We start from the raw sequence: 22453 nt of genomic DNA, 5'->3' as shown, positions 1-22453 counted from the left end.
TTGAAGTTTCGTGCTGACTTGTAATTGAAAGGGGATAAATGCAGCCGACTGTTCATTGTTAAATGATGATTCCAATTCAACGTAGGCCAAAGTGTTGTCCAGCACTACACACGGGGAAAAGACGTAGAGTCTGACCCTCAGTTTTGACTCCCATTGTTAATGTATATGATGTAAAACTTGTGTGCGTATGCACCATGTTTCCCATGTTGAGTCGCCGACCCAAACAAGTTGTGCAGCTATCTATCTGTGTTGCACAAGCTTCCCAGGCAGTCTATGTACAAGGGCTTTAGCGTGATACAGTACTAGAAATTCACAAACGCGAATAATGTTACGTAGGCCGCTATTGGACGTTCACTTAGTATAATTTGTTAATGAAAATTGCAATGCAATGAGCCAAAGGCCTATATAATGTGCACACAGTATGTTCAATGTATTACACGATGGCCTGTTGTCCAACACTATAGTCTTGCTATATGCTATTATAATTTAAAGCCTCTCGCATAATTAGTACAGGACTTACGGCCTACTTTGGTATCGTGGAACGAGTTATACGATGGAAATAACGATGCGGAAAGTAACGGTAACTAAACACCATAATATAATTTAAAAATTATATGAAAGAATGAAAGATAATTAATAATAAATAGTAATAATAATAAGACTTGTAATGCGCACATATCCACCCTGCTGGGTGTTCAAGGCGCATAATTGTAATTATATGAATAATAATAAAGTACAAGTCGAAGAGGGTCCCGCCTGCTGCTGGGTTTTGAACCCTCCCAATACTGTTTGGTCAAAAAACTATATGACCTCAGAAAAGATGGCTCAGGACTTGTGTCCGGGCCTTTATATACGGGCATCGTCCCATGGACTTGTTTGAATAACAATATAACCTTTGAATGTTTTGTGTGATCCGCATGCCATCATGTAGGAAGGAATGCAATCCCTCTGAAGACTTGTACGAATGTTATGAAATAGAATTGTACTACAATTACATTAAAATCAAAGTTAAGTTAATAGTGTTCGTTGTAAGTTGTTTAGAATTATCACCATTGAGGGGCGGTCAATCCCTTGCTAAAAAGTTGTTAACGGAAATCGCCAACCTGTTTTTTCTTCTTCAAGTAATCCCGGCCCTTTTACATTTAAGCTGAAAACTACTAATGAAGTGTTCAATCTTTTTGTATCCATACTTTTTATAAGGACATGTGGATGGCCAGGTTTAGTTAGTTATTTTTATGCAAGAATTCCACTTTTGGATCTCTAAAACGACTGACGAATTTTCAATGAAGTTTTTTTCAAAGAATTAAATTCTCTCCACTGGAACCAGTTCATACCCAATGTAGACCGCTTTCCGCCGTAATAATAATCACCGTTCAGATTAGCCGTGTAGCAATCAGAGTACCACCAGGCACCTGAGCATATAACGGCACAATTATTCACATCTTTGATGTCATTGTCACGGTCATTGGTAGTAAACATCATACCGTCGTGGTACGCCAGGGCATCTCCTGCTGTGCTGTTGGCGTTGTAAGACCCAACACTTAGTGTGAAGTTAATGCCTGATATCCGGATTGATCCGTACTCCGCCCAGCCTATTTCGTCATTCCAATCTACCAACTCAATATGTAAACTCCAGGTTGTATTTGCTGACTCTGTCAGGGTACGTAAGATGTCATTTCCAAGCCAGAATTCACTAGAGAGGTTGCCAAAGCCGATCTGGTATTCTGTCCAGTTGCGGTAGAAGTTCACGCTACCGTCTTGTCGCCTCTGAGTAACGATCCAGCCCCCACCGTCCATATCACAGTAGACTTGCAAACCATCTTTGAATCCTAGAGGGTGTATCTTATAGACGCCACTCACATCATATCCTGCTTCAAGTAGCGTCTTGCAACTGCTATATTCAAGCTCCATGTCACATTGAACTTTGATACCCTTACCTAGAGCATCTGGAAAGATTTCATAAACTCCAGTTACATTATAACCGGCCATTTTTAGTTCATTACAACCACTGTAACGACGGGCAGAGGAAAGAGGAGTATGTAAATCCGCATCAAAGTAAACACTTCCATAGTGTGTGATAAACTCATTAGGATACTGAGCCCTGGTGGCATTGTTTAACTCACAAAGATGATTGTCAATGTTGTAATTGACTGAGTGGCACCGAGGATCAGCATGGCAGTAACTCACGCAGAGGACATGAGAACTGCTAACAGTTTGTTGGTATGGAACTTGCTGTAATTGTTTATTCTCTGCGCGAAGAAACTCTCTCCTCCTCATCTGATGATAGCACGGAGACACCAAAGAAGCAGTTGTTTGTTTGACCGTTAGAACAAAAACTACCCAAAGTGCTACGTCGTAGAACAGAGCCATCTTTGACGTTCAACAAGCTTATCTTTTCCGTAGAATACCCAGCTTCAGGTTGGCTCAGTGGTTTCTGTACCTGCCTTTCACCTCTGTGGACCCCCGGGCGGTTCGAAACCCGGACCGGAGCCCTGCGTGTGGATTTGGTTTTTCAGTCGCCACCTAACTGCGTGTAGTGTGTTTCTTTCCCTGTAAGGGTTCTCCTCTCACGTCTAAAACTGAAAATTTTTCATAGTCTTTTCTACAAAAGGTGTGTGTGTGATGTTTCTTTGAGGATGCTTTGCCGACTATTATAATTCCGATTCAATCCGAATACTATTTCCCCCCAAGAGCTTCTGCTGAACTATAATAATATCTAACAGAGCCGCGATCGCACCCCACAGCTATTGCATTTTTGTAGTGGCTTTATAAAATAAGAGTATACTAATTCTCAAACTGTTGGCGGCTAACCTTGTCTGCTTGAGCTGTTTATTCCGCAGCAATTAGAAGCAAACAATGAACTATTTTAAGAACGACAGCTAAATGAATAACAAAATTTCTGAGAGAACAATTGACTTGCACGAGCGTCTTGTTTTGGTGACGTTGGTTGTGGTCTAATAGTGGCAAGGACGTCAGTAACTATGGATACGTGGTAACTGTATTGAAATGTTAAATTGGAAGTTGATTACTCGGTGATAGTGTATACACAAGAGTGGTTTTAATATTAAAGCCAGTAGACTTTAGAATAATTCTATGTTGGTACTTTAGCATTTCAACATGTAGAGTGGTGTACCACGTAATGATGTTAATAATCGATGTAGCGCCCTCTCTTAGTGTAGATTTACTGCAGAGGCTAGGTTTATCAAATTTTCACAAATCCCAGGAATAGTCATTTTGTCATTCGTGTAATGGCATTACTTCTCCCACACCAACATGTTTTACAACATAGGTCTAACTTTTTTGTTGTTGTGGGGGGGGGGGGGGGGGCAGTGGGTAATAACTTTACCCACTAGAGGGATAGATAGATAGATAAAACTAGGTATCCTGTGTGGGGATCGGGGTGGGCGAGGTGGGGGATATAACATACTATGGTATCACCTTGGTGCTTTAGCTCTGGTCAAAGAAACTTAGATTTAAATAATTTGAAGAACTGAAACAACTTTTCCTTTGATTCATCCATTAAATTGTGTTTATTAAAATGTAAAGTTAACACCTATATCCTTCCTTTTTATACCATTTTCTCAAAACATACCAAACAAAGTGTGTATAAAAACTAATGTGAATTCAACACTTAGTTAAGTTAAAAAAAAAAAAAGTTTAACCAAAAGGGTATCGTGCAGTGCCATTAAAGTAATAACTATCCAATAAGACTTAACCAACAAACAGAAAGAGCCCCCCCACCAAAAAAATAAAAATAAATAAATAAAAAAAAGTTAATTGTCCAGCTAAATATTGCTAAAATAAAAATATTATGTCAGTTCAAAATACTAGTGCCTAAACATTATAATTGATACATTAACAAAAGAAAATAATATTACGTTGTTCTCAATTTTAACTATTTCGTTGACTAAGGCCGTGTCCAAAACGGCGAATTTGGCTACAGCTACGGCTAGATCGCGCGCGTCTGCCTATTCTTCAACACTGGTAGACGCGCTGATCTAGACGTAGCTGTAGCCGAAGTCGTCGTTTCGGACACGGCCTCACTCTTTTGTTGACAGTGTAGATTATACTTACGAATGTACACTTAACTGTAGATTCGTCGTTACAAATCTATACTTTTTAATTTCCCCTTTGTGGAATAATAAAGTTCTCATCTTATCTTATCTTAAGCATATATTCGTGAAATAATCTACAGTTGAGTGTAGGTTTTTTTACAAACTGAAGTAAATAGTTGAAACTTGAAAATTACTAGATAGTATGAAGTGCAACAAATCATAACTGAAACATCTTATCTTTCAATTTACAAAAATATTTTCCAGTTTATAAAAATCACTTTAGTTGGCCCTAACACAATTTATTGTTAGCTGAGCAAACTGACATTGTACTCGATAATGTTGCAAGCAATAAAAGTATGCCGATAATATTTTGTAAAATTAAGAAATCCAATTCAATGAAACTGTTACATAGGTCAAAGAATAGACTCTAAAGAATAGACTCTTTAGTGTGGATTTGTGCATTTTATTCATGAAGCTTCACTTTCTCGTCCATTCTCCTTAACGTATATGGGAGACTTCTTGAACACAAGGTGGCAGTAGACTTTACTTGGTAAATACATAGCTCTTTTACATGCTCACTTAGTCTCTCAATGTTTGACCCATTTCAGATATTATTTCATGTATTAAGTCCACGTGATTTATAACTAGAAAGAATCCTTAACAAGCCAAGTCCATGTTACGAGAAATAACGGTAGAATGAAACCAATAACAAAAGGTGGAGTCAGTGATTAAAGAGCATCTACCCATGGACCCTATTGATCAAGGACTTAATATTTGCTTGGCTTATCCCCTTCATTGCATCACGTTGACTAAACCTTCCTTGTTTTATCTATCAAAACATGGCTGTTTTGTAGTTTTAACAAAAGACAATAGCAACCATTTTAATTGTGGCCTTGCTCACCACCGTCCAGTACATTATCCTCGGTTGTTGTGATAATCGTTACTGTTGTTGTCTCCAAGTCCTGGCCTCGGTCACCCTGGACCAGGCTCTGGTTACCATCCCTGGATGCACTGGCTTCCCTGCTCAGAATATTCATGACGGAGACGGCATCGGTGACGCTGTGGTTGAGAGTGTGAGTTGGGTCCATAGATTCCATAGAGAGACGCTGTATGGAGGTGACTGTTGGATTGCGTGGGTCATGACCTTCCTTCAGGATCTTGAGGGAGTAATCCACAACAGGGTATCCCTATGGGAGTAAACAAACCAAACAATAACACTGTCAAATATAGTACATCAGACCTCGAAATAACCCATCAGCATATGCAGTGGTGCCCTGTCAGGGGTTGCCCTTCACTTTTTTTCCAACTGGCAAGTTTTTGACTGGTCCATATCATTAGTTACATACTGTTGTAAGACTGTGCTTTTGCTGTAGTGCCCTTTGCAAAGTTCCAATACAAGTTTACATTTTCCTCACAGAAGTGCCCATAACCAGAGGAAAATTGCTGTGCTTCTTCAAGATTGCAGTTCAGGGTGAGGTTTGCACACACAAAACGTTGACAGATTCTCTGTTTAACCAATTATGTGGTTGTGAACTCGCACACGTACCTAAAATTCACATGTACCCAAAGAGACATCAAATATGTTTCTGTACCCAATTCAGGCTGATTGAGTGTGGTTGATTTGATTGCAAAAGGGTTGCTGGATAGTTATCTGTTTTACGAGTTTACCCAATAACATGGCTGTTCAACCACAATAATGGGGCTGTTAAAAGAGACACCATAGTATGTTTATGTACCCGAGTGTCAAGTGTACTCGGTGAGATTGCAAAGAGTTGCTGGATAGTTCTCTGTTGTATGAGGTTGTTGTAACACGTTTACCCAATAATGTGACTGTTGAAACTACAATATGGCTGTGAAACCGCATAAAAGATACACCATAGTATTGAAGAGATTGCAAAGGGTCGCTGGATAGTTCTCTGTTGTATGAGGTTGTTGTAACAAGTTCACCAATAATGTGGCTGTGAAATCACAACAATGTGGTTGTCAACAGAGACATCAAAGTATGTTTATGTACCTGAGTGAGTGTGCTAGATGAGATGACATTGATGAACGGGCTGAAGAGCTGAGCAATATTATGTTCAGTGACCCCTCCGCTGACCTCGATGATCAGCTGTGGAAACAAGTCTTTCAGATTGGATGCAGCTTCTTTGGCAGCCTGTTGAAGACAATGACCACATACATAATTGCAATTACCAGGGACAAATTATCAGGGAAAAACTTGCTTAGTTTCAATTAAAACGTTGGCATCAGCATACCTCCTTTCACTTGTGGTTTGGTCCAGGCTTTAACCTCCTCCCCTTTAACCTCCTCCCCTTTAACCTCCTCCCCTGTGGGAGATATGGACAAGTCCAGGTCAGTGACTTGTGGATATAGACACATATTTTTCCTTTGAACCAGGGTTCTTTTAGTCAAATTTACTACAGTATGCATTGAACCATTACCTGTAGCACCATATTCTTTTGGTGACACCCGCTGAGTGTACCTGTAGTTCCTTTTGTTCAGTGATACCATTCACATACAGCACCAAGGTCAAATTATTAAGTCCTTCTATTCATACTGTGTTTATTTTTGGCAAACAAAGAACAGTTGACTAGGGTAGGATGTAATGGTCAATCAATGCCCAAACTGTTGGACACTGATTATGGTGGTACACATGTATGTCTGATAATAATAATATTTTATTTAACTCATTATTGTGCTCTCTCCAGGACCAGCCTGTTCGAGAGCACATAACATTCTAACACACGACCAGTAAAAAAAATTAAAATTAAGAAAATAATTCATACGAAAATGATCATAGAGAAAGGACCATGGATAGTCTGATTGTGAAGCTAGTTTGTTGCTCCATGATCTGATCATGTGTAAAGCATCATCAGTCCAACAGATCGAAATGAAGTATGATGATTTTAAAGTGTAAACTGTAAACTATGGACATGGGTAACATCATCGGGGGACCCATGTAATCTTACTGCTCAATCACCTGCACGTGTACACATCCCAATATGTGGAGATTGCAGTATTATCACTTAAACCAGGGTTAGGGATGGATTAGGTCAAGTGTTAATGACTTGAATGACCAGTGAAATAACTTGATAACTGTTAGAAGTGTAATTTAGGAGAGCTGCATAGTATTAAAGATGCAACTACCTGTGCGTCAAAGTTGTCAAGCATAACGATCTCAGCTCCGGCCAGGGCTGCTTCTGTAGCTTCAGGAACACTACGGCACTCTACCTCGATCTTAGTACTGAAGCCACCCACACGTCTAGCATCATTAACAGCCTGGTGTGAACAAAACAACAGGCAACAAAACTTTAACTTGATTCTGACTTCAACATGTTTAATGGAGAATTATGATTTCATTTTTAAACAAGATGGCACCGAGGCATTTTCTCCTTTCTAAAACAAAGGGCACCTCTATAAGGAAGTAGTAAATTTCTTTTTACATTTCAAAGGGCAGCAAGGCATTGGAATGACCGGGGCAATTGCCTGCCTTTTAAAACAAGTTTAGGCCATGGAGGTAGAATTCAGGGTCTCATACATGTATGTATGAACTGCACGAATTCTTGGATTGTTTACTAGTTCATTGTAGGACATAGAATCAGTATCTGTGTCTTACTGCACAAACGTGATGGTGGTGATATCCCTTTTGCAGAACAATGTGGGGGAGGGGGTTAGATCGAGAAGTCTTAGAGAACATCTAGCAGTTATACGTATGATGTACATGTTTTTTACACAAAGGAAGTGCATAAATAAATAAAAAATTAAAAGTGGTTGTTGATGTTATTAGTTGATATTTATACAGCATATTTTCAAAAGTATTTTTCACAAACTTAAATAACCTTTGTTATACTTCCAGCTGTCCAAATATGGTTATCCTTCAACATGATCATACTGGACAGATCATATCGATGCGTTGACACTCCGCCAACCATCAATGCGTATTTTTCCACCATTCGGAATCCAGGGGTTGTCTTGCGCGACCCGGCAATCTCCCCATGCCAATGGTGGTCAGTAGCCATTTGCGCAAACTGGCGAGCTTTGTTGGCGACCCCACTTGCACGTGCAAGAATATTCAATGCTATTCTCTCTCCGAGAAGAATACGTCGGGCTCGTCCCGAAACGGTGGCCACTTCACAGGGAGTATCATATAGCTCCGCCCCCTCCCGGTACTTCCACTGCACCCAGCAATCAAGTTCATGAAAGACTGCTTCAACAAACGGCACACCAGCTAGAACACCAGGGCTCTTGCAAATGATCACAGCTGTTTCTTCAAGGTCACCAACGACGAACCCAGCGTAGTCGAAACTTGGTGTGTCTTCTAAAAGCCACCGTTTCACAGCTTCCTGCACGGCAGTTGGGTGTAGAACACTTGGGATGTTGAAGCTTGACACTCCACTGTACGTGCTTGGACCACTCACCGAGTGCTGCTCGAACGTCGGAGCACTTGACATGCTTGCCTTTGGACCGGCACACGACCTGTGTTTTGAGGTCTTTGCGTGCCGTTGTAAGTCATGGTTATGGGCCCGTAGACGACAGTGGCAATAACGGCACATCACTTTAGTGTCATCATTCGGTACGCGGGCAATCCAGTCTTTGATGCCCGGCTGGTCTTCCCATTTTGTATTGTACTTCTTCTTGTACTTACCCCACTTCCCCATTTTAGAGAGGGAACGGGCACTTGAACGCTGTTTATGATACCCTGTATTCATCTAAAACGTCAAAAATCACCAGCAGAACTGAAACAAACTACAAGGCACCCAGGAACTGTTACTTGTAAAGCCCGCCCTCTGTTGTTGAACGGTGTCATAGCGTGTTTACATTTTTTTTGCCTGAACGCCGCCTCGTTGTTCCGTTGGACTCAACGAGGCCTGAGTAGCGGAACCATGTTAATAAGCAGTTTCTCAAATCTGCCGAAAGTCATGCACGTCAGAAACGACCCGGACCAGCGGCGAAACACAAGGCTAAAATTTTGCCCAAGATGCTCCATATTTACTTCAACTTTTAACTAAGTTTTGGTTTGTCTGAAGAATGTAAAAGTTTGGACACACAAGAGGGATTTCTTGTGATTCCATATGTCTGTTTCTTTGGTGGTTTTGCGGTTTGAGATAGAGGACCATATCCCATTGCCAGAGTCGGTCCGTTTCACGTCCTGCAAAGACGACATCATCAAACAAAAAGGTAATTAATAAAGTACTTTTTTTCCTGTTTTAATTTTCTTTTGTGTAGGCCTAAAGCCTTGTGCTTCCAGTCAAGAGGGAAAACCGAACCCGAACACTGCCCTCTCACTTTATGTCCCTCGATAAATAAAACGAAGTGTACTTTTTTTTAAGTTGGTAGATAAATGAATGAAGAACCGAAAAGAAAAGAACAAAAAGCGGCAGAAGGATTTGGCACTGGTTTCTCAATTAGAATAGATTTCCCTAAGATTGTAGAACAACATGATTTAAATGAATTTGTAGTAAACTTATAGGCCTAGATGTTAACTTTATGCATCATCTACCAAACGATTTAGAATGACAATCTGACGATACTACTCTATTTTCACTTTTCTATATTATATAAATCAAAATCATGAGAATACACATGGGAAGCTTTTTTCATCAAGCAGTCTCAAATAATTTATTGAGACAGAACATGATTTGTGTATAAATAAACAGACAGCCGGGCATGACCTTATCATGCGTATATTTTTCAAAGATTTGTTGTACATGAGCTTTGATAGTATTTTTTTTAAATAGGTCTTAAGTTTTGCTACATAAAAAACAAATTGCTTAGTATTTTTTTGCCATGATATTGGGTTCTGCAGTGCAGAGAAACAATTTCTTTGTTGTATGAAGGACTTCATTAGGCCTATGCTTAAAAAACTAAATAAGTGTTTTATTTGGTGACGAAAAGCAATGTATGTGCTTAAAAGCCCCCCCCCCCCCAACTCATCTTGCCACCCTACCTAGTGATTAGTTCAATAGTTGTCCATTTTGGGTCTTGCAGTGTTTTCTGTCTGTTCTTAGGGTTTTCTTGTTATTGGCCATGTGACCAGGGCACTAATGTAAAGCTCATTGATATGGTTATTGTGAAATGCGCTATATTAGAGTTATTATTATTATTATTATTCTCTTGCCATGTGTGTATTTTTATCTTTTGTTAAAGGAACACGTTGCCTTGGATCGGTCGAGTTGGTCTTTGAAAAGCGTTTGTAACCGTTTTTTATAAAATGCATATGGGTAGAAAGATGTTGTAAAAGTAGAATACAATGATCCACACAAACATGCCTCGAAATTGCGTGGTTTTCCTTTTACCTTGTCGACTAACACGTCGGCCATTTATGGGGGTCAAAATTTTGACTCCCATAAATGGCCGACCATGTTAGTTCGCACAGTAGAAGGAAAACCACGCAATTTCGAGGCAAACTTGTGTGGATCATTGTATTCTACTTTTAAAACATCTTTCCAACCATATGCATTTTATATCAAAAACGGTTACAAACGCTTTTGTTTTGACCAACTCGTCCGATCCAAGGCAACGTGTTCCTTTAACTTCCTGAATTAATTGTTACATTTTAATAGGTTTATAATGTTTAATATTAATATTTTGAATAATGATGTTGAATTAAACAAAATAAAATAAAAAGTTTCACTTATTTTTTTTTCATGTTCTATTTCTAGAGGAGAAAATGCAAGAAAAAGATGAAGCACTCCCTCCCCACCAAGATAAGTCCAATCCAAACATCAAATCCACTGAGAAGAATTTGAAAGAAAGGCAGGTGGGAGGAGAGGATGAGGGGAGAGCGACTTCACCCAGCAACGTCAGGGGATCACCAAAGAGTCCAACGAGTAAGCATGTGGAGACTAGAGAAGAAGTGTTGAATCAGCATCGTGGCTCAAGGGAAATGAGAGAGATGACTGTTGAGACGATCGTGTTTACAGGTTTGTTTGTTTGTTGATTTGTTTATTTATTGTATTTCCATTCATACATTCATGCACTGTTTTGTTTTTCCAAACTAGCCAATTAGCCTAGGCTTGTGGTAATAAAACACAATCCAAAAATGTTTTTAATATATGTGCAGGCCTGATACTTCACGGAGGCAATGAAGGCGATTGTCTCTGTGTCCCCTGGTCATTGCCTTGGTGCCCTTGAATGCTCCGGTAGAAATTTTCAATTTCATCATAGAGTGGCCTTTACCAAGAAGAAAATGACTTGGTGCTCTTGCCCTTTTTAAAACGAAGCATACTGCATGCCCTGCATGTAGAAATGGGGGGGGGGGGGCATCCTGAGAAGGACTGGCCTTCCGCAGTACATATAGGACAAGTGGACCCCCCCCCCCCCCCCCAATTTAAGGGTATAGAGGCGGTCGTCTCCTGAAATTTCTAGGGTCCAACTATGGTTTTAACAAGTAGTATTTTATGTAGGACTAATTTTATGCTATATTTGATGCCAGTACTTTGATGATGCTTCAGTAAAAATTATCATAATGTACAACATTTTCTGTCACTTTCATTCGTATTTAGACAGCTTAAACAACACTTTGAAAAACCTAGAGAAGGCCAAGATTACAAACGACAATGACACACTGTCACCAAATTCAGACGGGACACCACCAACTCCCAACAAACCACCAGACCCCAACACAGATAACGATCGAAAAGGGAAGAGTCTTACGAAGGATCTTCAGAACAAAAGTCCTGCTGAGGAAACCCAGGTCAGCAAGCCAGTTGGAAACAAAAACAAGAAATCAAAGAAAATGCCAGACAGCGATGGACCTAAGAAATCAAAAAAGCCACAAACTAACACCCAAGATCTTTCAAGTGGAGATGGAATAAAGGACTCGATCCAAGAAACTGGTAATTGCACTTCTGTCCCCGTTGGAGGCCAGAGAAGTTATAAAATGCCAGACAGCGATGGACCTAAGAAATCAAAAAAGCCACAAACTAACACCCAAGATCTTTCAAGTGGAGATGGAATAAAGGACTCGATCCAAGAAACTGGTAATTGCACTTCTGTCCCCGTTGGAGGCCAGAGAAGTTATAAAATGCCAGACAGCGATGGACCTAAGAAATCAAAAAAGCCACAAACTAACACCCAAGATCTTTCAAGTGGAGATGGAATAAAGGACTCGATCCAAGAAACTGGTAATTGCACTTCTGTCCCCGTTGGAGGCCAGAGAAGTTATGCTTCCATTGTGACAGGAAGCCCCCTTCCTCAGACAATAGAGGTAGATACTAAGGATTACCGTAACATGTCACCAACTGAAAGAGGTGGGATACTAGACGGGAAGCACATGACAAAGAGTCCACTGTCGAAGCACCAGAGCGTCATTCCATTCTCCTCTGGCAACCCAAGTGTGGAGCTAACTAAAGGGATTCTTCACCTCTTTAAAGAAAAGTAAGCTTTTACAAAATGTTTTCATTGACATTCTGTTCAAAAATATGTATCTTTCTGATGTTTTAATGATAGCGATCACAACCAGTTTAAATGATCAAACAAAGTTACATTCACAAAAAGTTTACTATTCGCATAGTAAAACTTTGCATGGTGGAAACTGTTGGTTCTTTTCAGAACCACCCCAACTCATTTAGAGATATAGTCATTGCAAACCTTTCCACATTCTAAATATTGAAAAACCATTGAGTGTCGCGGCCGAGTGGTTAAGAGCATCGAATTCAAGTTCTGGTGGTTTAGTCACCAGAGTGTGGGTTCGAATCCCGGTCATGACACTTGTGTCCTTGAGCAAGATACTTTACTATAAATGCTTCTCTTCACCCAGGGGTATAAATGGGTACCTGCAGGTAGAGGTTGATATTGTGAATGAAAAAGCTTTCGGAGCGCCACGGCAGCTCGGGGCTCTATACTCCCTAATGGGAGCTGAGAAAGATTAAAGGGATGTTCATTGGCCCAATGACCAGGGGACTAATGTAAAGTGCATTGATACGATTTATTGTGAAATGCGCTATATAAGAATTTGTTATTATTATTATTCTTATTGTTCTTATTATTCTTATTATTCTTATTATTATTATTAGTGAGATGACATCTCTGGATGAAGGAGTATCCCGTAGTGAGATGCTATGCATGCTGGCTGTACCTGCCGTCATGACCATTCATGACCTCCTTCAGCTTGCTGCTCCACTCAGTCAAGGCATCCAACTCATGAGGATCATTAGAGATGCCACGCCCAATCAGTACATGGTGCTCTTTAAGTTCAAGCATCAGGTGGGTTCAAATTATCATGGCCAAGCAAGTTGTGGCTGAGCGGTCTAGTTCACCGGACCCAAGCTCAGGGCCCAATTTCATAGCGGTGCTTAGCGGCCGATTTTGTGCTTACTGTGCAATTTCTATTCCATAGCGCTGCTAACCAGAAGTACACGAAAAGGCATGCTAACCATCCGGTGCTTATGGCACGAAAATAAATGATGTCAAAATGCATCCTAATGATGTAAACGCGCAATATGGCCGCCAAATTTTTCTGCTAACCTGTGAAACACGCTAAGGCTTAAGCTACAGTAAGCACGCAAATTTGCTTACTGTTAAGCAGCGCTATGAAATTTGGCCCTGGTGTTGTCAGTAGAGTGTGGGTTCGAAACCTGGGGCACAAAGAGCTAAGATTGATTTTAACTGCAAATCAATCGCATTTGCTAAGTAAAGTGTGATGTCACAATACAAATCACTATGGTAATACTGACAAGTTGTTATGCGATAAATTTTATTGCTTTGTGAAAACGGCCCTGGGCCCAATTTCATAGAGCTGCTAAGCACAAAAAATTGAAACTTTTGCCTGGATAAAAACAGGATTACCAACCAAATCTCCACGTGGTTTTCAGGATAAGCAAACAACAGCTGGATACCAGTAACAAGCAATCTGCAACAAATGGACATTTGGTTAGTAATCCTGTTTTTGTCAAGGAATACATTTCATGCTAAGAAAATTTTGTGCTTAGCAGCTCTATGAAATTGGGCCCTGGCCAAAAGATTTTATGCTCTCTAATATCACAGCGAAACCAGTGTGGAGTTTAATTTCTACATGACTCTAGGGGAAAGCGCTCAGTGTACAGTGCATATCACACATCAGTAATTCTATTCTTTATCCCAGTTGCACTTAGTACATTTTTCGGTTTTCAATTTCCTCCCACAGAAAGATGCAGATGAATTCTACACGGAGCTGAATGGGAAACCTTTCAATTCCATCGAGAGCACTATTTGCTACCTGGTGTATGTCTCTCGGGTGGAGTGTATGAAGGCATTTGAGGTAATTTTAAAGGCGGAGGCCCAATTTCACAGCAACGCTAAGCGGAAAATACGTAATTAACTGCACTACCGCGGATTCACTTCTTGAATTGGTCTCAGCGTTTCGACTAGCTTGCTTGTCAGAAAATATTTCTTAACACATTTCTGCTTAGCAGAAATAAGCAGGATACCAGTTACATTTTTGAATGTGACATGATAGTTTAGCAGGTAACCGTATTCTGGTGAGCATAATTTTGTTGTAATAAGCTAGTTTTTTTTAAGCAGCTCTTTGACAAAGATGTGCTTAAGCTTTGACAAGTAGCTATGAATAACAAAAATTATGCTTACAAGAAAAAGGTTATAGGCCAAGCTTCCATGTCACAAGTACAGCTTGTGACTGGTATCCTGCTCATTTCTGCTTAGCAGACAAATTTTAAGCCATATTTCCTGTTGAAGAAGCTCTATGAAATTTGGCCCTTGGCCACAGTTCAGAAAAACATCTTCAAACTCACTTGTTAGTTTAAAAAGTTTCCTCCATGGTTTTCATGTTTTGTTATACCGCTTTGCAACAGCTCGAAAAGGGTTTGAGGCATTGCATGGTGAGGTATCAATGTATATTTGGTTTGCGGTAACACCGTGTGTGTATCTACTTGCCAGGTAGAGTTTGTTCTTAGAGAAGTGTCTTGCTGTGTTCTACTACCGCGGAGTAGATGTTCAGGGTTTCGGGAGACTTCTCAGTTCTGAAAAGAACTGTCATGCTTTTTAACTACCCGGGCGAATGGTATAGAGAATAGGCTGGGACTACTACAGTACTTTAGCTTTATAGGATCGTGATTAACTGTACTACCGCGGAGTCAGTTCTTATTAAAATTGGTCTCAACACTAATAAATGCTGTTATTATTATTCATTGATTTGTATTTTGTGGTTCTGGATCTAGGGTGCAACTTTACCAGTCCCTGGCTTGACTGAACTCCCTACCTGTCATATCTGCCTGGAGCGTATGGATGAATCAGTGGATGGCATCTTAACCATACTGTGCAATCATGCCTTCCATGGGAACTGCCTCGACAAATGGGGTGACACAAGGTAGGACAGACCATCAGGACCCAACTTCATGAGTCGCCTAAGCAGAAAAAGTAGCTAAGCGCAATAAAGATCATCTTACCAGAGTATGGTTACCAGCCAAACCACATTGTCACTAGTACAATTTGTGACTGGTATCCTGATAGTTCTGCTCAGCAGAAAATTGTGAAGTAATATTGTCTGCTTAAGCAGCTCTATTTTGGGCTTGAATTTTACACGTTTGTTTCCTAGTAAATGTTGTACTTGATTTCTGTTTTCTTTATTTCTATACAGTGCATAGGGACTTGTTTAAAGGCAGTGGACACTATTGGTAATTACTCAAAATAATTTTCATCATAAAACCTTTCTTGATTATGAGTAATGGGGAGAGGTTGATGGTATGAAACATTGTGAGAAACAGCTCCCTCTGAAGTGATGTAGTTTTCGAGAAAGAAGTAATTTTCCACGAATTTGATTTCAGAAAGCACACAACTTCGTGTAACAATAGTGTTTTTTCTTTCATTATTATCTCGCAAATTCGACGACCGATTGAGCTCAAATTTTCACAGGTTTGTTATTTTATGCATATGTTGAGATACACTAAGGGAGAAGACTGGTCTTTGACAATTACCAATAGTGTCCACTGTCTTTAATCATTATGTGTTATGCGATATATATATACATGTAAATGGGTAATAATAATTATTATTAATCTTTTATTATTTACTCTTTTTTGTAGTTGCCCTGTATGTAGATACTGCCAAACACCTGAGCCTGTTGAAGACCATAAGTGCTTTACTTGCGGAGCTCAAGAGGTAAGAACTAAGGCAGTGTTTGAATCACCGGTTGTGACTTCATCATGAAGTAGCCTTAAAGCATAGGACACCTAAGACTGCAGGTCTAATGGCAGTTTGAATCCCAAGCTAGCCACTGATTTCGGAACGATTAGAACAAGTGTTATTAATTTGGAAAAGGTCGTGGGTTTGAATCCCACCCGCGTAATATGCCTGTGGGTTTTTTCACCGAACTCGGGTAAGTACTGAGTATACAGTGCTAACACACATCCGTGCATATAGGTAAAAGCCAAAATAAATATTCATGATCCCCGATGCAAATTTAACCTCTATTAGAATAAGTGTTGTCATCTATTGACTGAATCACAATTTCTTGATTTGCGCACTTCATAATCATAGACAAAACAGGAACGATGGCTGGGGTAATTGATTTACTTTTGCTGATAGTGTCTGTGAATGCATACATTGGCTACTTGACATATTTAATTCACCTTTCTCAATCCACTAAATACTTTCTTTTGTTGATTTTGTTGATAGAGTCTGTGGATACATTGAGTACTTGCAGTATTTAATTCACCTTTCTCAATCCACTAAATATTTCCTTTTGTTGATTTTGTTGCTAGAGTCTATGGATCTGTCTAATCTGTGGACATGTTGGTTGTGGAAGATACTCCAACGCTCATTCCTATCGCCATTTTGAGGAGACACAACACACATACGCCATGCAGCTTGGCAACCAAAGGGTGTGGGATTATGCTGGAGGTAGAAAAAACAATCATTTCTAAAAGAATAACATTATACTACAAGCGAAACTGACTTGGTGAATTTTAAATGATTTGGGGTTGAACAAAGACAAATTGACAAGAGTTGGATTTGAACCAACAATTTACGTTTTTTGTAGTAATTCGCATGTGCTTAAAGGCAGTGGACACTATTGGTAGTGAACGAAAAATAACCCTTGTCACACGAAGTTGTGTGCGTTTAGATGGTTGATTTCGAGACCTCAAGTTCTAACTTGAGGTATCGAAATCAAATTCGTGGAAAATTACTACTTTCTCGAAAACTACATCACTTCAGAGGGAGCCGTTTCTCACAATGTTTTATACCGTCAACCTCTCCCCTTTACTCGTCACCAAGAAAGGTTTTATGCCAATAATTATTTTGAGTAATTACCAATAGTGTCCACTGCCTTTAACACTAAGTAGCTCTATGAAATTAGGGCTCATTACTGTCATAAGCAGAAATATTGCTGAATAATTTCCTGCTAGTCAAAAATGAGCAGGATACCAGTCACAATTGGTACACTTGAAATGGTATTCTAGCCCGTTACCTTATTTAGCTCAGCATAATTGTGTTATGCTAAGCAACTCTTTGTTTTGACAGCTCTATGAAATTGGGCCATGGTCAGGTACTTTCAAGAAAAAGCTATTACATGGCTGTTGCCCGTACTGAGTTGATTTCTCATGTACTGTGTTTGTTGTGTATTTCTAGATAACTACGTACATAGATTGGTGCAGAGTAAAGGTGACGGTAAACCCATAGAATGGGACAGGAGGGACACTGAGTCAGCTCATTCTGAAAAACTGGACTCGCTACAACTTGAGGTAAGTGAAGGTCAAAAGGAATTCCTCTTTATAAGGACGGTGGTAACCGTCCAGTTCTAAGATTTTAATTGTATATCCACACTGTTGTATAGACCCCTTGCAATACGCCCAGCGTACTCACATGTGCCTATCCTGGGTGTCATTTTGGGTGTCAAAATCATATACAAACATGCACAAAAGAGAGTTGACACCCAAAAGCTACGCGCATTGTTCTGAGGCGCGTTCTGTATTGTGTAAGAAATCAATAGCTCACCCTTGCATAATGCGAAATGCTACAGGTACGCTGAGGTCACGCGCATGTTTTTTACGCATAGCTATTGTCCAATGATCTGTCTCCTTTTTGAGAGTGTGACGTCATATGCAATGGGTCTATACCTGGTTTTGAGGGAGAAGCTCATTGTACATACATGATATTCTTCCTACTTAAAGGGCCTTTGAGAATTGTGATCCAATAGCCTGAAAAGTCTATTCAAGCCTACATCATGAGTACTTGTAGGTCAACCCTTGAACTCAAGAAAATATTCAAACTTTGTTTCTAAGGACCAAATAACATTTGCCATTTGCCCTGATAGTTCATCCTCCATTGCCTCCGCTTGTTCGCTGAAAAGATGTCTTGTTATGCTGTTGCTTACTAGTTATCAAAAAGAGTTTTTTTGCTTAAAGGCAGTGGACACTATTGGTAATTACTCAAAATAATTGGTAGCATAAAACCTTACTTGGTAACGAGTAATAGTGAGAGGTTGATGGTATAAAACATTGTGAGAAACGGCTCCCTCTAAAATGACGTAGTTTGAGACAGAAGTAATTTTCAATGAATTTGATTTCGAGACCTCAGATTTAGAATTTGAGGTCTCAAAATCAAGCATCTGAGAGCACACAACTCCGTGTGACAAGGGCCTAAGAAGCTCTGTGCCATTTTCCCCTGTTAGTTCATCCCCCATGCATCTTAAGATTGTTTTTCACTACTGCAAAATCTCACACTTTGACAATTTTCTTTGTTTTCAGTATTCCTATTTATTAACAAATCAACTTGAGTCACAAAGAATCTATTTTGAGGAGCAGATGGCACATATCGAGCAAGATGCCCTCTATCGGGTAAGTAGTTATTTTTCTCTGAAGGATGTCATCTGATGTTTTGGATGTTGACCAATTAAAGATGCTATGTCAGATTTTTTCCTGATTTGACCCAAAAATTTTGATTTAAAATTCAATAGGTATTTTGATGGGGGTCGAGAAAGTTACAAGCTTTCATTTGAGCCATTGCTCGAAAAATTACGTGTTTTTTAATGTTTGGGGTCAAAAATCTGACATAGCATCTTTAAGCATTGGGAGGGTATCGAATTCAAACACTTTTAACACAAGGTTAAAGACCTTTTTTCCACTCACATGAGGACTTTGACTATTGGAATAAATAGAATGTTTCATTTCCCTTCGTCATTAAAAAGTAATAAGATATATTTTGGCACAGGCCTCTCTTGTGCAAGATTCAGCATAACTGACGTCTTTTGCACTGATGCAATGATTTCAATGTGGTTTTTCCATAGAGTTATATATAAGAACTAGAGAGCGCACTTGCCTATATACGCGCCCCGGCATGTGCTCAGGCGGCCACTTTCTAAGTTGACAAAACTGGCATCTCACAGCGTGTGTTTGTGCGGCCATTTTGTAAGTTGAACAAACAGCATCGCGTGAGCGTTCAATAAAAAAAACCTCAATCGTGTATTGCATATTCAACGCGCGTGCAGAATGACGCGCTTGTCATCTTGCGGTCCTGTGGCGTTTGTGCACGAAGCATCACTTGTGTGCCCTCTAGTTCTTATATATAACTCTATGGGTTTTTCCCACTCCTCATTAGATGTCAGAGGTTGAGGTTCGTTCTCGTAAGACAGTGGAAGAGAGAGATAAGATGGAACAGTGTCTACAGACTGCCCTCAAGGAGAAGTCTGGACTGGAGAGGAAATGTTCTCAGCTGAGTGGACGTCTTAGTAAGGTTGCTGCTGATCTGAAAGAAGAGAAAGAGGTTGGTAATCACACCGAGAAACCTCAACCTATTATGGCTATCTTGTGAAATCTCAGCTTAGATTTTGGTTCTAGCTTAGGCACTGTTCACTCCCAAGCCAGAGCCCAGGCCATAGCCCAGACCAGAGCCAAGCTGGAGCCCAGAACGGAGCCCAAGATGTAGACTGGGCCCCTGTCTTTATCCTCAAGGATAAAGACAGGTACCTGCTACTCAGATCCAGTGATTCCAATGGCTACAATGATACCATAGGATAAATGCAGTGACTAAAAGCTACCAGAGCTGAGTTTGTTTTGATTGGTCTGCAGTCACCTCGGACAACCAATCAAAACACAGATATGGAACGCTTACTTTCGGTCGTTTCTGCATGTGTACACGTGTGTGGTATTATGCAAACAGTATTCACGAGCCTCGAAGTGTGATGTCAGATGTTCAGGCTACCCAAGATGGAGCCTACGCCAGAGCCCAAGCTAGAGTCAAGGCCAAGGTTGGATGTTGAAAATCATTTTGTGCAAATTTTTATGATTTGTTTTTCTTTTTTTTCTCCAGATGAACCAATGTTTACGTGAAAACCAGCAGCTTTGGCAAACCAAAGTGATGGAACTTGAAACCAAATACACAGAGGACAGTAAAAAGAAACAAGGGGTATGTAACCGTCTGTTATTTGGTTTTCTGCAAAAGTTGGGCCTTGCAAGTTTATGTCTCTTTGATGTGGTTGTTTTGTTGCATTAATGGTTATTTCTGTTTTCAGAACTGTTGTTAATTATCTTGTGTCAAAAATGGTTTACCATCTTTTTGCTCTATGCTCTAGAAAATTCCTTATGAGAGGAAACACCTAGAACACGATTCCAGTGAAGACATGGGCAGATAGGGACTGCAAACCTTCAAACTAGGGCCCCAGAGGTGGAACGCTTGTAAATGTTTTGCCCGAATAAATATTATTATTATTATTTTATTATTATTATTTTGCGAACCCGACCACCCTGAAGGCCGGTTTATAGTTGGTCGTGCGAAATTTAGATGCGCGACACAGTTTATAGTCATGGCTGAGGCCTAAAAACTGTGTATTTTTTCGATCGCGCGTCAATATTTCCATCGCCCGACCATAGCGAGACCGACTACAAACTGGCCTTTAAACAGTTTTTGTAACTTTTTATGTCAATAGGAGATTGATGAGCTCAAGGAGCAGTTGAGAGACCTAATGTTTTATCTAGACGCCCAGCAGAAGATTGGAAGCACTTCAGATGACACAAGACAAGAAATCCAAGATGGACAGATTGTCATTGGAGAAGCAGCAGCTGCCTCGTCAGACGGTCGCTCCTCAAGGAAGGGTAGGAAGAAAGGAAGATGAGGTGCAGGTCTTGTTTTGATTAAGTAGTTCATCCAATTCTGCAGATAGTACATCTGTAAAAACTTGTGAAGATTGCAATAGACTTTTATCGTGGTGCAGCCATCTTGAACTTCTCCCATAGATATCAATGTTACCAAACCGAGGCTGGAAGAACAAAATAGTCTGGTTCCTAATTTCAAAATGATTATTATCATTCGTTGTCAGTATTCGATACAAGGAACATGACCAAGATGGAGGCAGCATGATAAAGGTCTATTCCGCAGATAGTACATGCGGAATATTTATGAAACTTTGAGTGAATCTTTCAACACTCTATAGAGGGCGCTGTTTAAACCAAACTGAGGACTCGCAAAAGGGTGGTGTAATAACCACAGGCTCAATTTTTGAGAGAAAAATCCTCAAGACTGCAGGGCTTGTAGCGCAAAACGTTTGCTGGACCAGAACTGTTGCCACTGCCTTCGAAATGCCTTGGAAAGTATTAGGCACTTCAGTATTTATATTGATCTTGGACTTAAAGACAGTGGACACTATTGGTAATTGTCAAAGACCAGTCTTCTCACTTGGTGTATCTCAACATATGCATAAAACAACAAACTGTGAAAATTTGAGCTTGATTGATCGTCGGAGTTGCGAGAGAATATTGAAAGAAAAAAACACCCTTATCTTAGGAAGTTGTGTGCTTTCAGATGCTTGATTTTGAGACCTCAAATTCTAAACTTGAGGTCTCGAAATCAAATTCGTGGAAAATTACTTCTTTTTCGAAAACTACGTCACTTCAGAGGGAGCCGTTTCTCACATTGTTTTATACTATCAACCTCTCCCCATTACTCATTACCAAGTGAGGTTTTATGGTGATAATTATTTTGAGTAATTACCAACAGTGTCCACTGCCTTTAACAAATTATTTACATTTGTCAATCCCAATGTAAATCAAGAATACAATTGTTTTAATTGTTTTTAAGAGTTTTTTTTAATTATGACCTCTGACAAAAGCTGTTAGAAAGTGTCCATAATTTCAAAGTTTTTTTAACATTTTAAAAGATTATATACAATGTTGAAGGAACACGTTGCCTTGGATCGGACGAGCTGGTCTATGAAAAGCGTTTGAAACCATTGGTTATGAAATGTATATGGTTAGAAAGATGTTTTAAAAGTGGAATATAATAATCCACACAAGTATCACTCAAAATTGCATGGTTTTCATTTTACGTTGAGAACTAACACGGTTGGCCATTTATGGGAGTCAAAATTTTGACTCCCATAAATGGCCGACCGTGTTTGTCGACGAGGTAAAACGAAAACCACGCAATTTCAAGGCATATTTGTGTAAATCATTGTGTTCTACTTTTAC

At 39.8% G+C, this 22453-nt stretch overlaps 3 protein-coding genes across 3 annotated transcripts; 1 reads left to right on the top strand and 2 right to left on the bottom strand.

Annotated features, from left to right (window-relative positions):
- Positions 1-1246: 1246 nt before the first annotated feature.
- Positions 1247-2376, bottom strand: LOC139939112 (microfibril-associated glycoprotein 4-like). Its single transcript, XM_071934850.1, has one exon. It carries the CDS (start codon positions 2368-2370, stop codon positions 1261-1263), a length of 1110 nt encoding a protein of 369 aa, XP_071790951.1. The 5' UTR covers positions 2371-2376; the 3' UTR covers positions 1247-1260.
- Positions 2377-3511: 1135 nt separating this feature from the next.
- On the bottom strand, positions 3512-8830 carry LOC139939057 (nicotinate-nucleotide pyrophosphorylase [carboxylating]-like). The gene is made up of 4 exons (XM_071934777.1): positions 7895-8830; positions 7203-7334; positions 6070-6210; positions 3512-5242 (listed from the first exon to the last, which is right to left on the bottom strand). Exons 1-4 carry the CDS (start codon positions 8762-8764, stop codon positions 4937-4939), a joined length of 1449 nt encoding a protein of 482 aa, XP_071790878.1. The 5' UTR covers positions 8765-8830; the 3' UTR covers positions 3512-4936.
- A 140-nt stretch (positions 8831-8970) lies between these two features.
- LOC139938942 (BRCA1-associated protein-like) lies at positions 8971-22242 on the top strand. The gene is made up of 13 exons (XM_071934615.1): positions 8971-9233; positions 10718-10978; positions 11561-12434; positions 13073-13262; positions 14182-14295; positions 15212-15360; positions 16076-16151; positions 16754-16892; positions 17622-17734; positions 18740-18829; positions 19590-19754; positions 20301-20396; positions 20917-22242. The coding sequence occupies exons 1-13, from the start codon at positions 9128-9130 to the stop codon at positions 21100-21102; spliced, it is 2559 nt and encodes an 852-aa protein (XP_071790716.1). The 5' UTR covers positions 8971-9127; the 3' UTR covers positions 21103-22242.
- Positions 22243-22453: the final 211 nt, after the last annotated feature.

This window comes from Asterias amurensis, chromosome 6, assembly GCF_032118995.1.
Source record: "Asterias amurensis chromosome 6, ASM3211899v1".
Lineage (NCBI taxonomy): Eukaryota > Metazoa > Echinodermata > Asteroidea > Forcipulatida > Asteriidae > Asterias > Asterias amurensis.
This window is presented reverse-complemented; position numbering and strand designations above follow the sequence as displayed.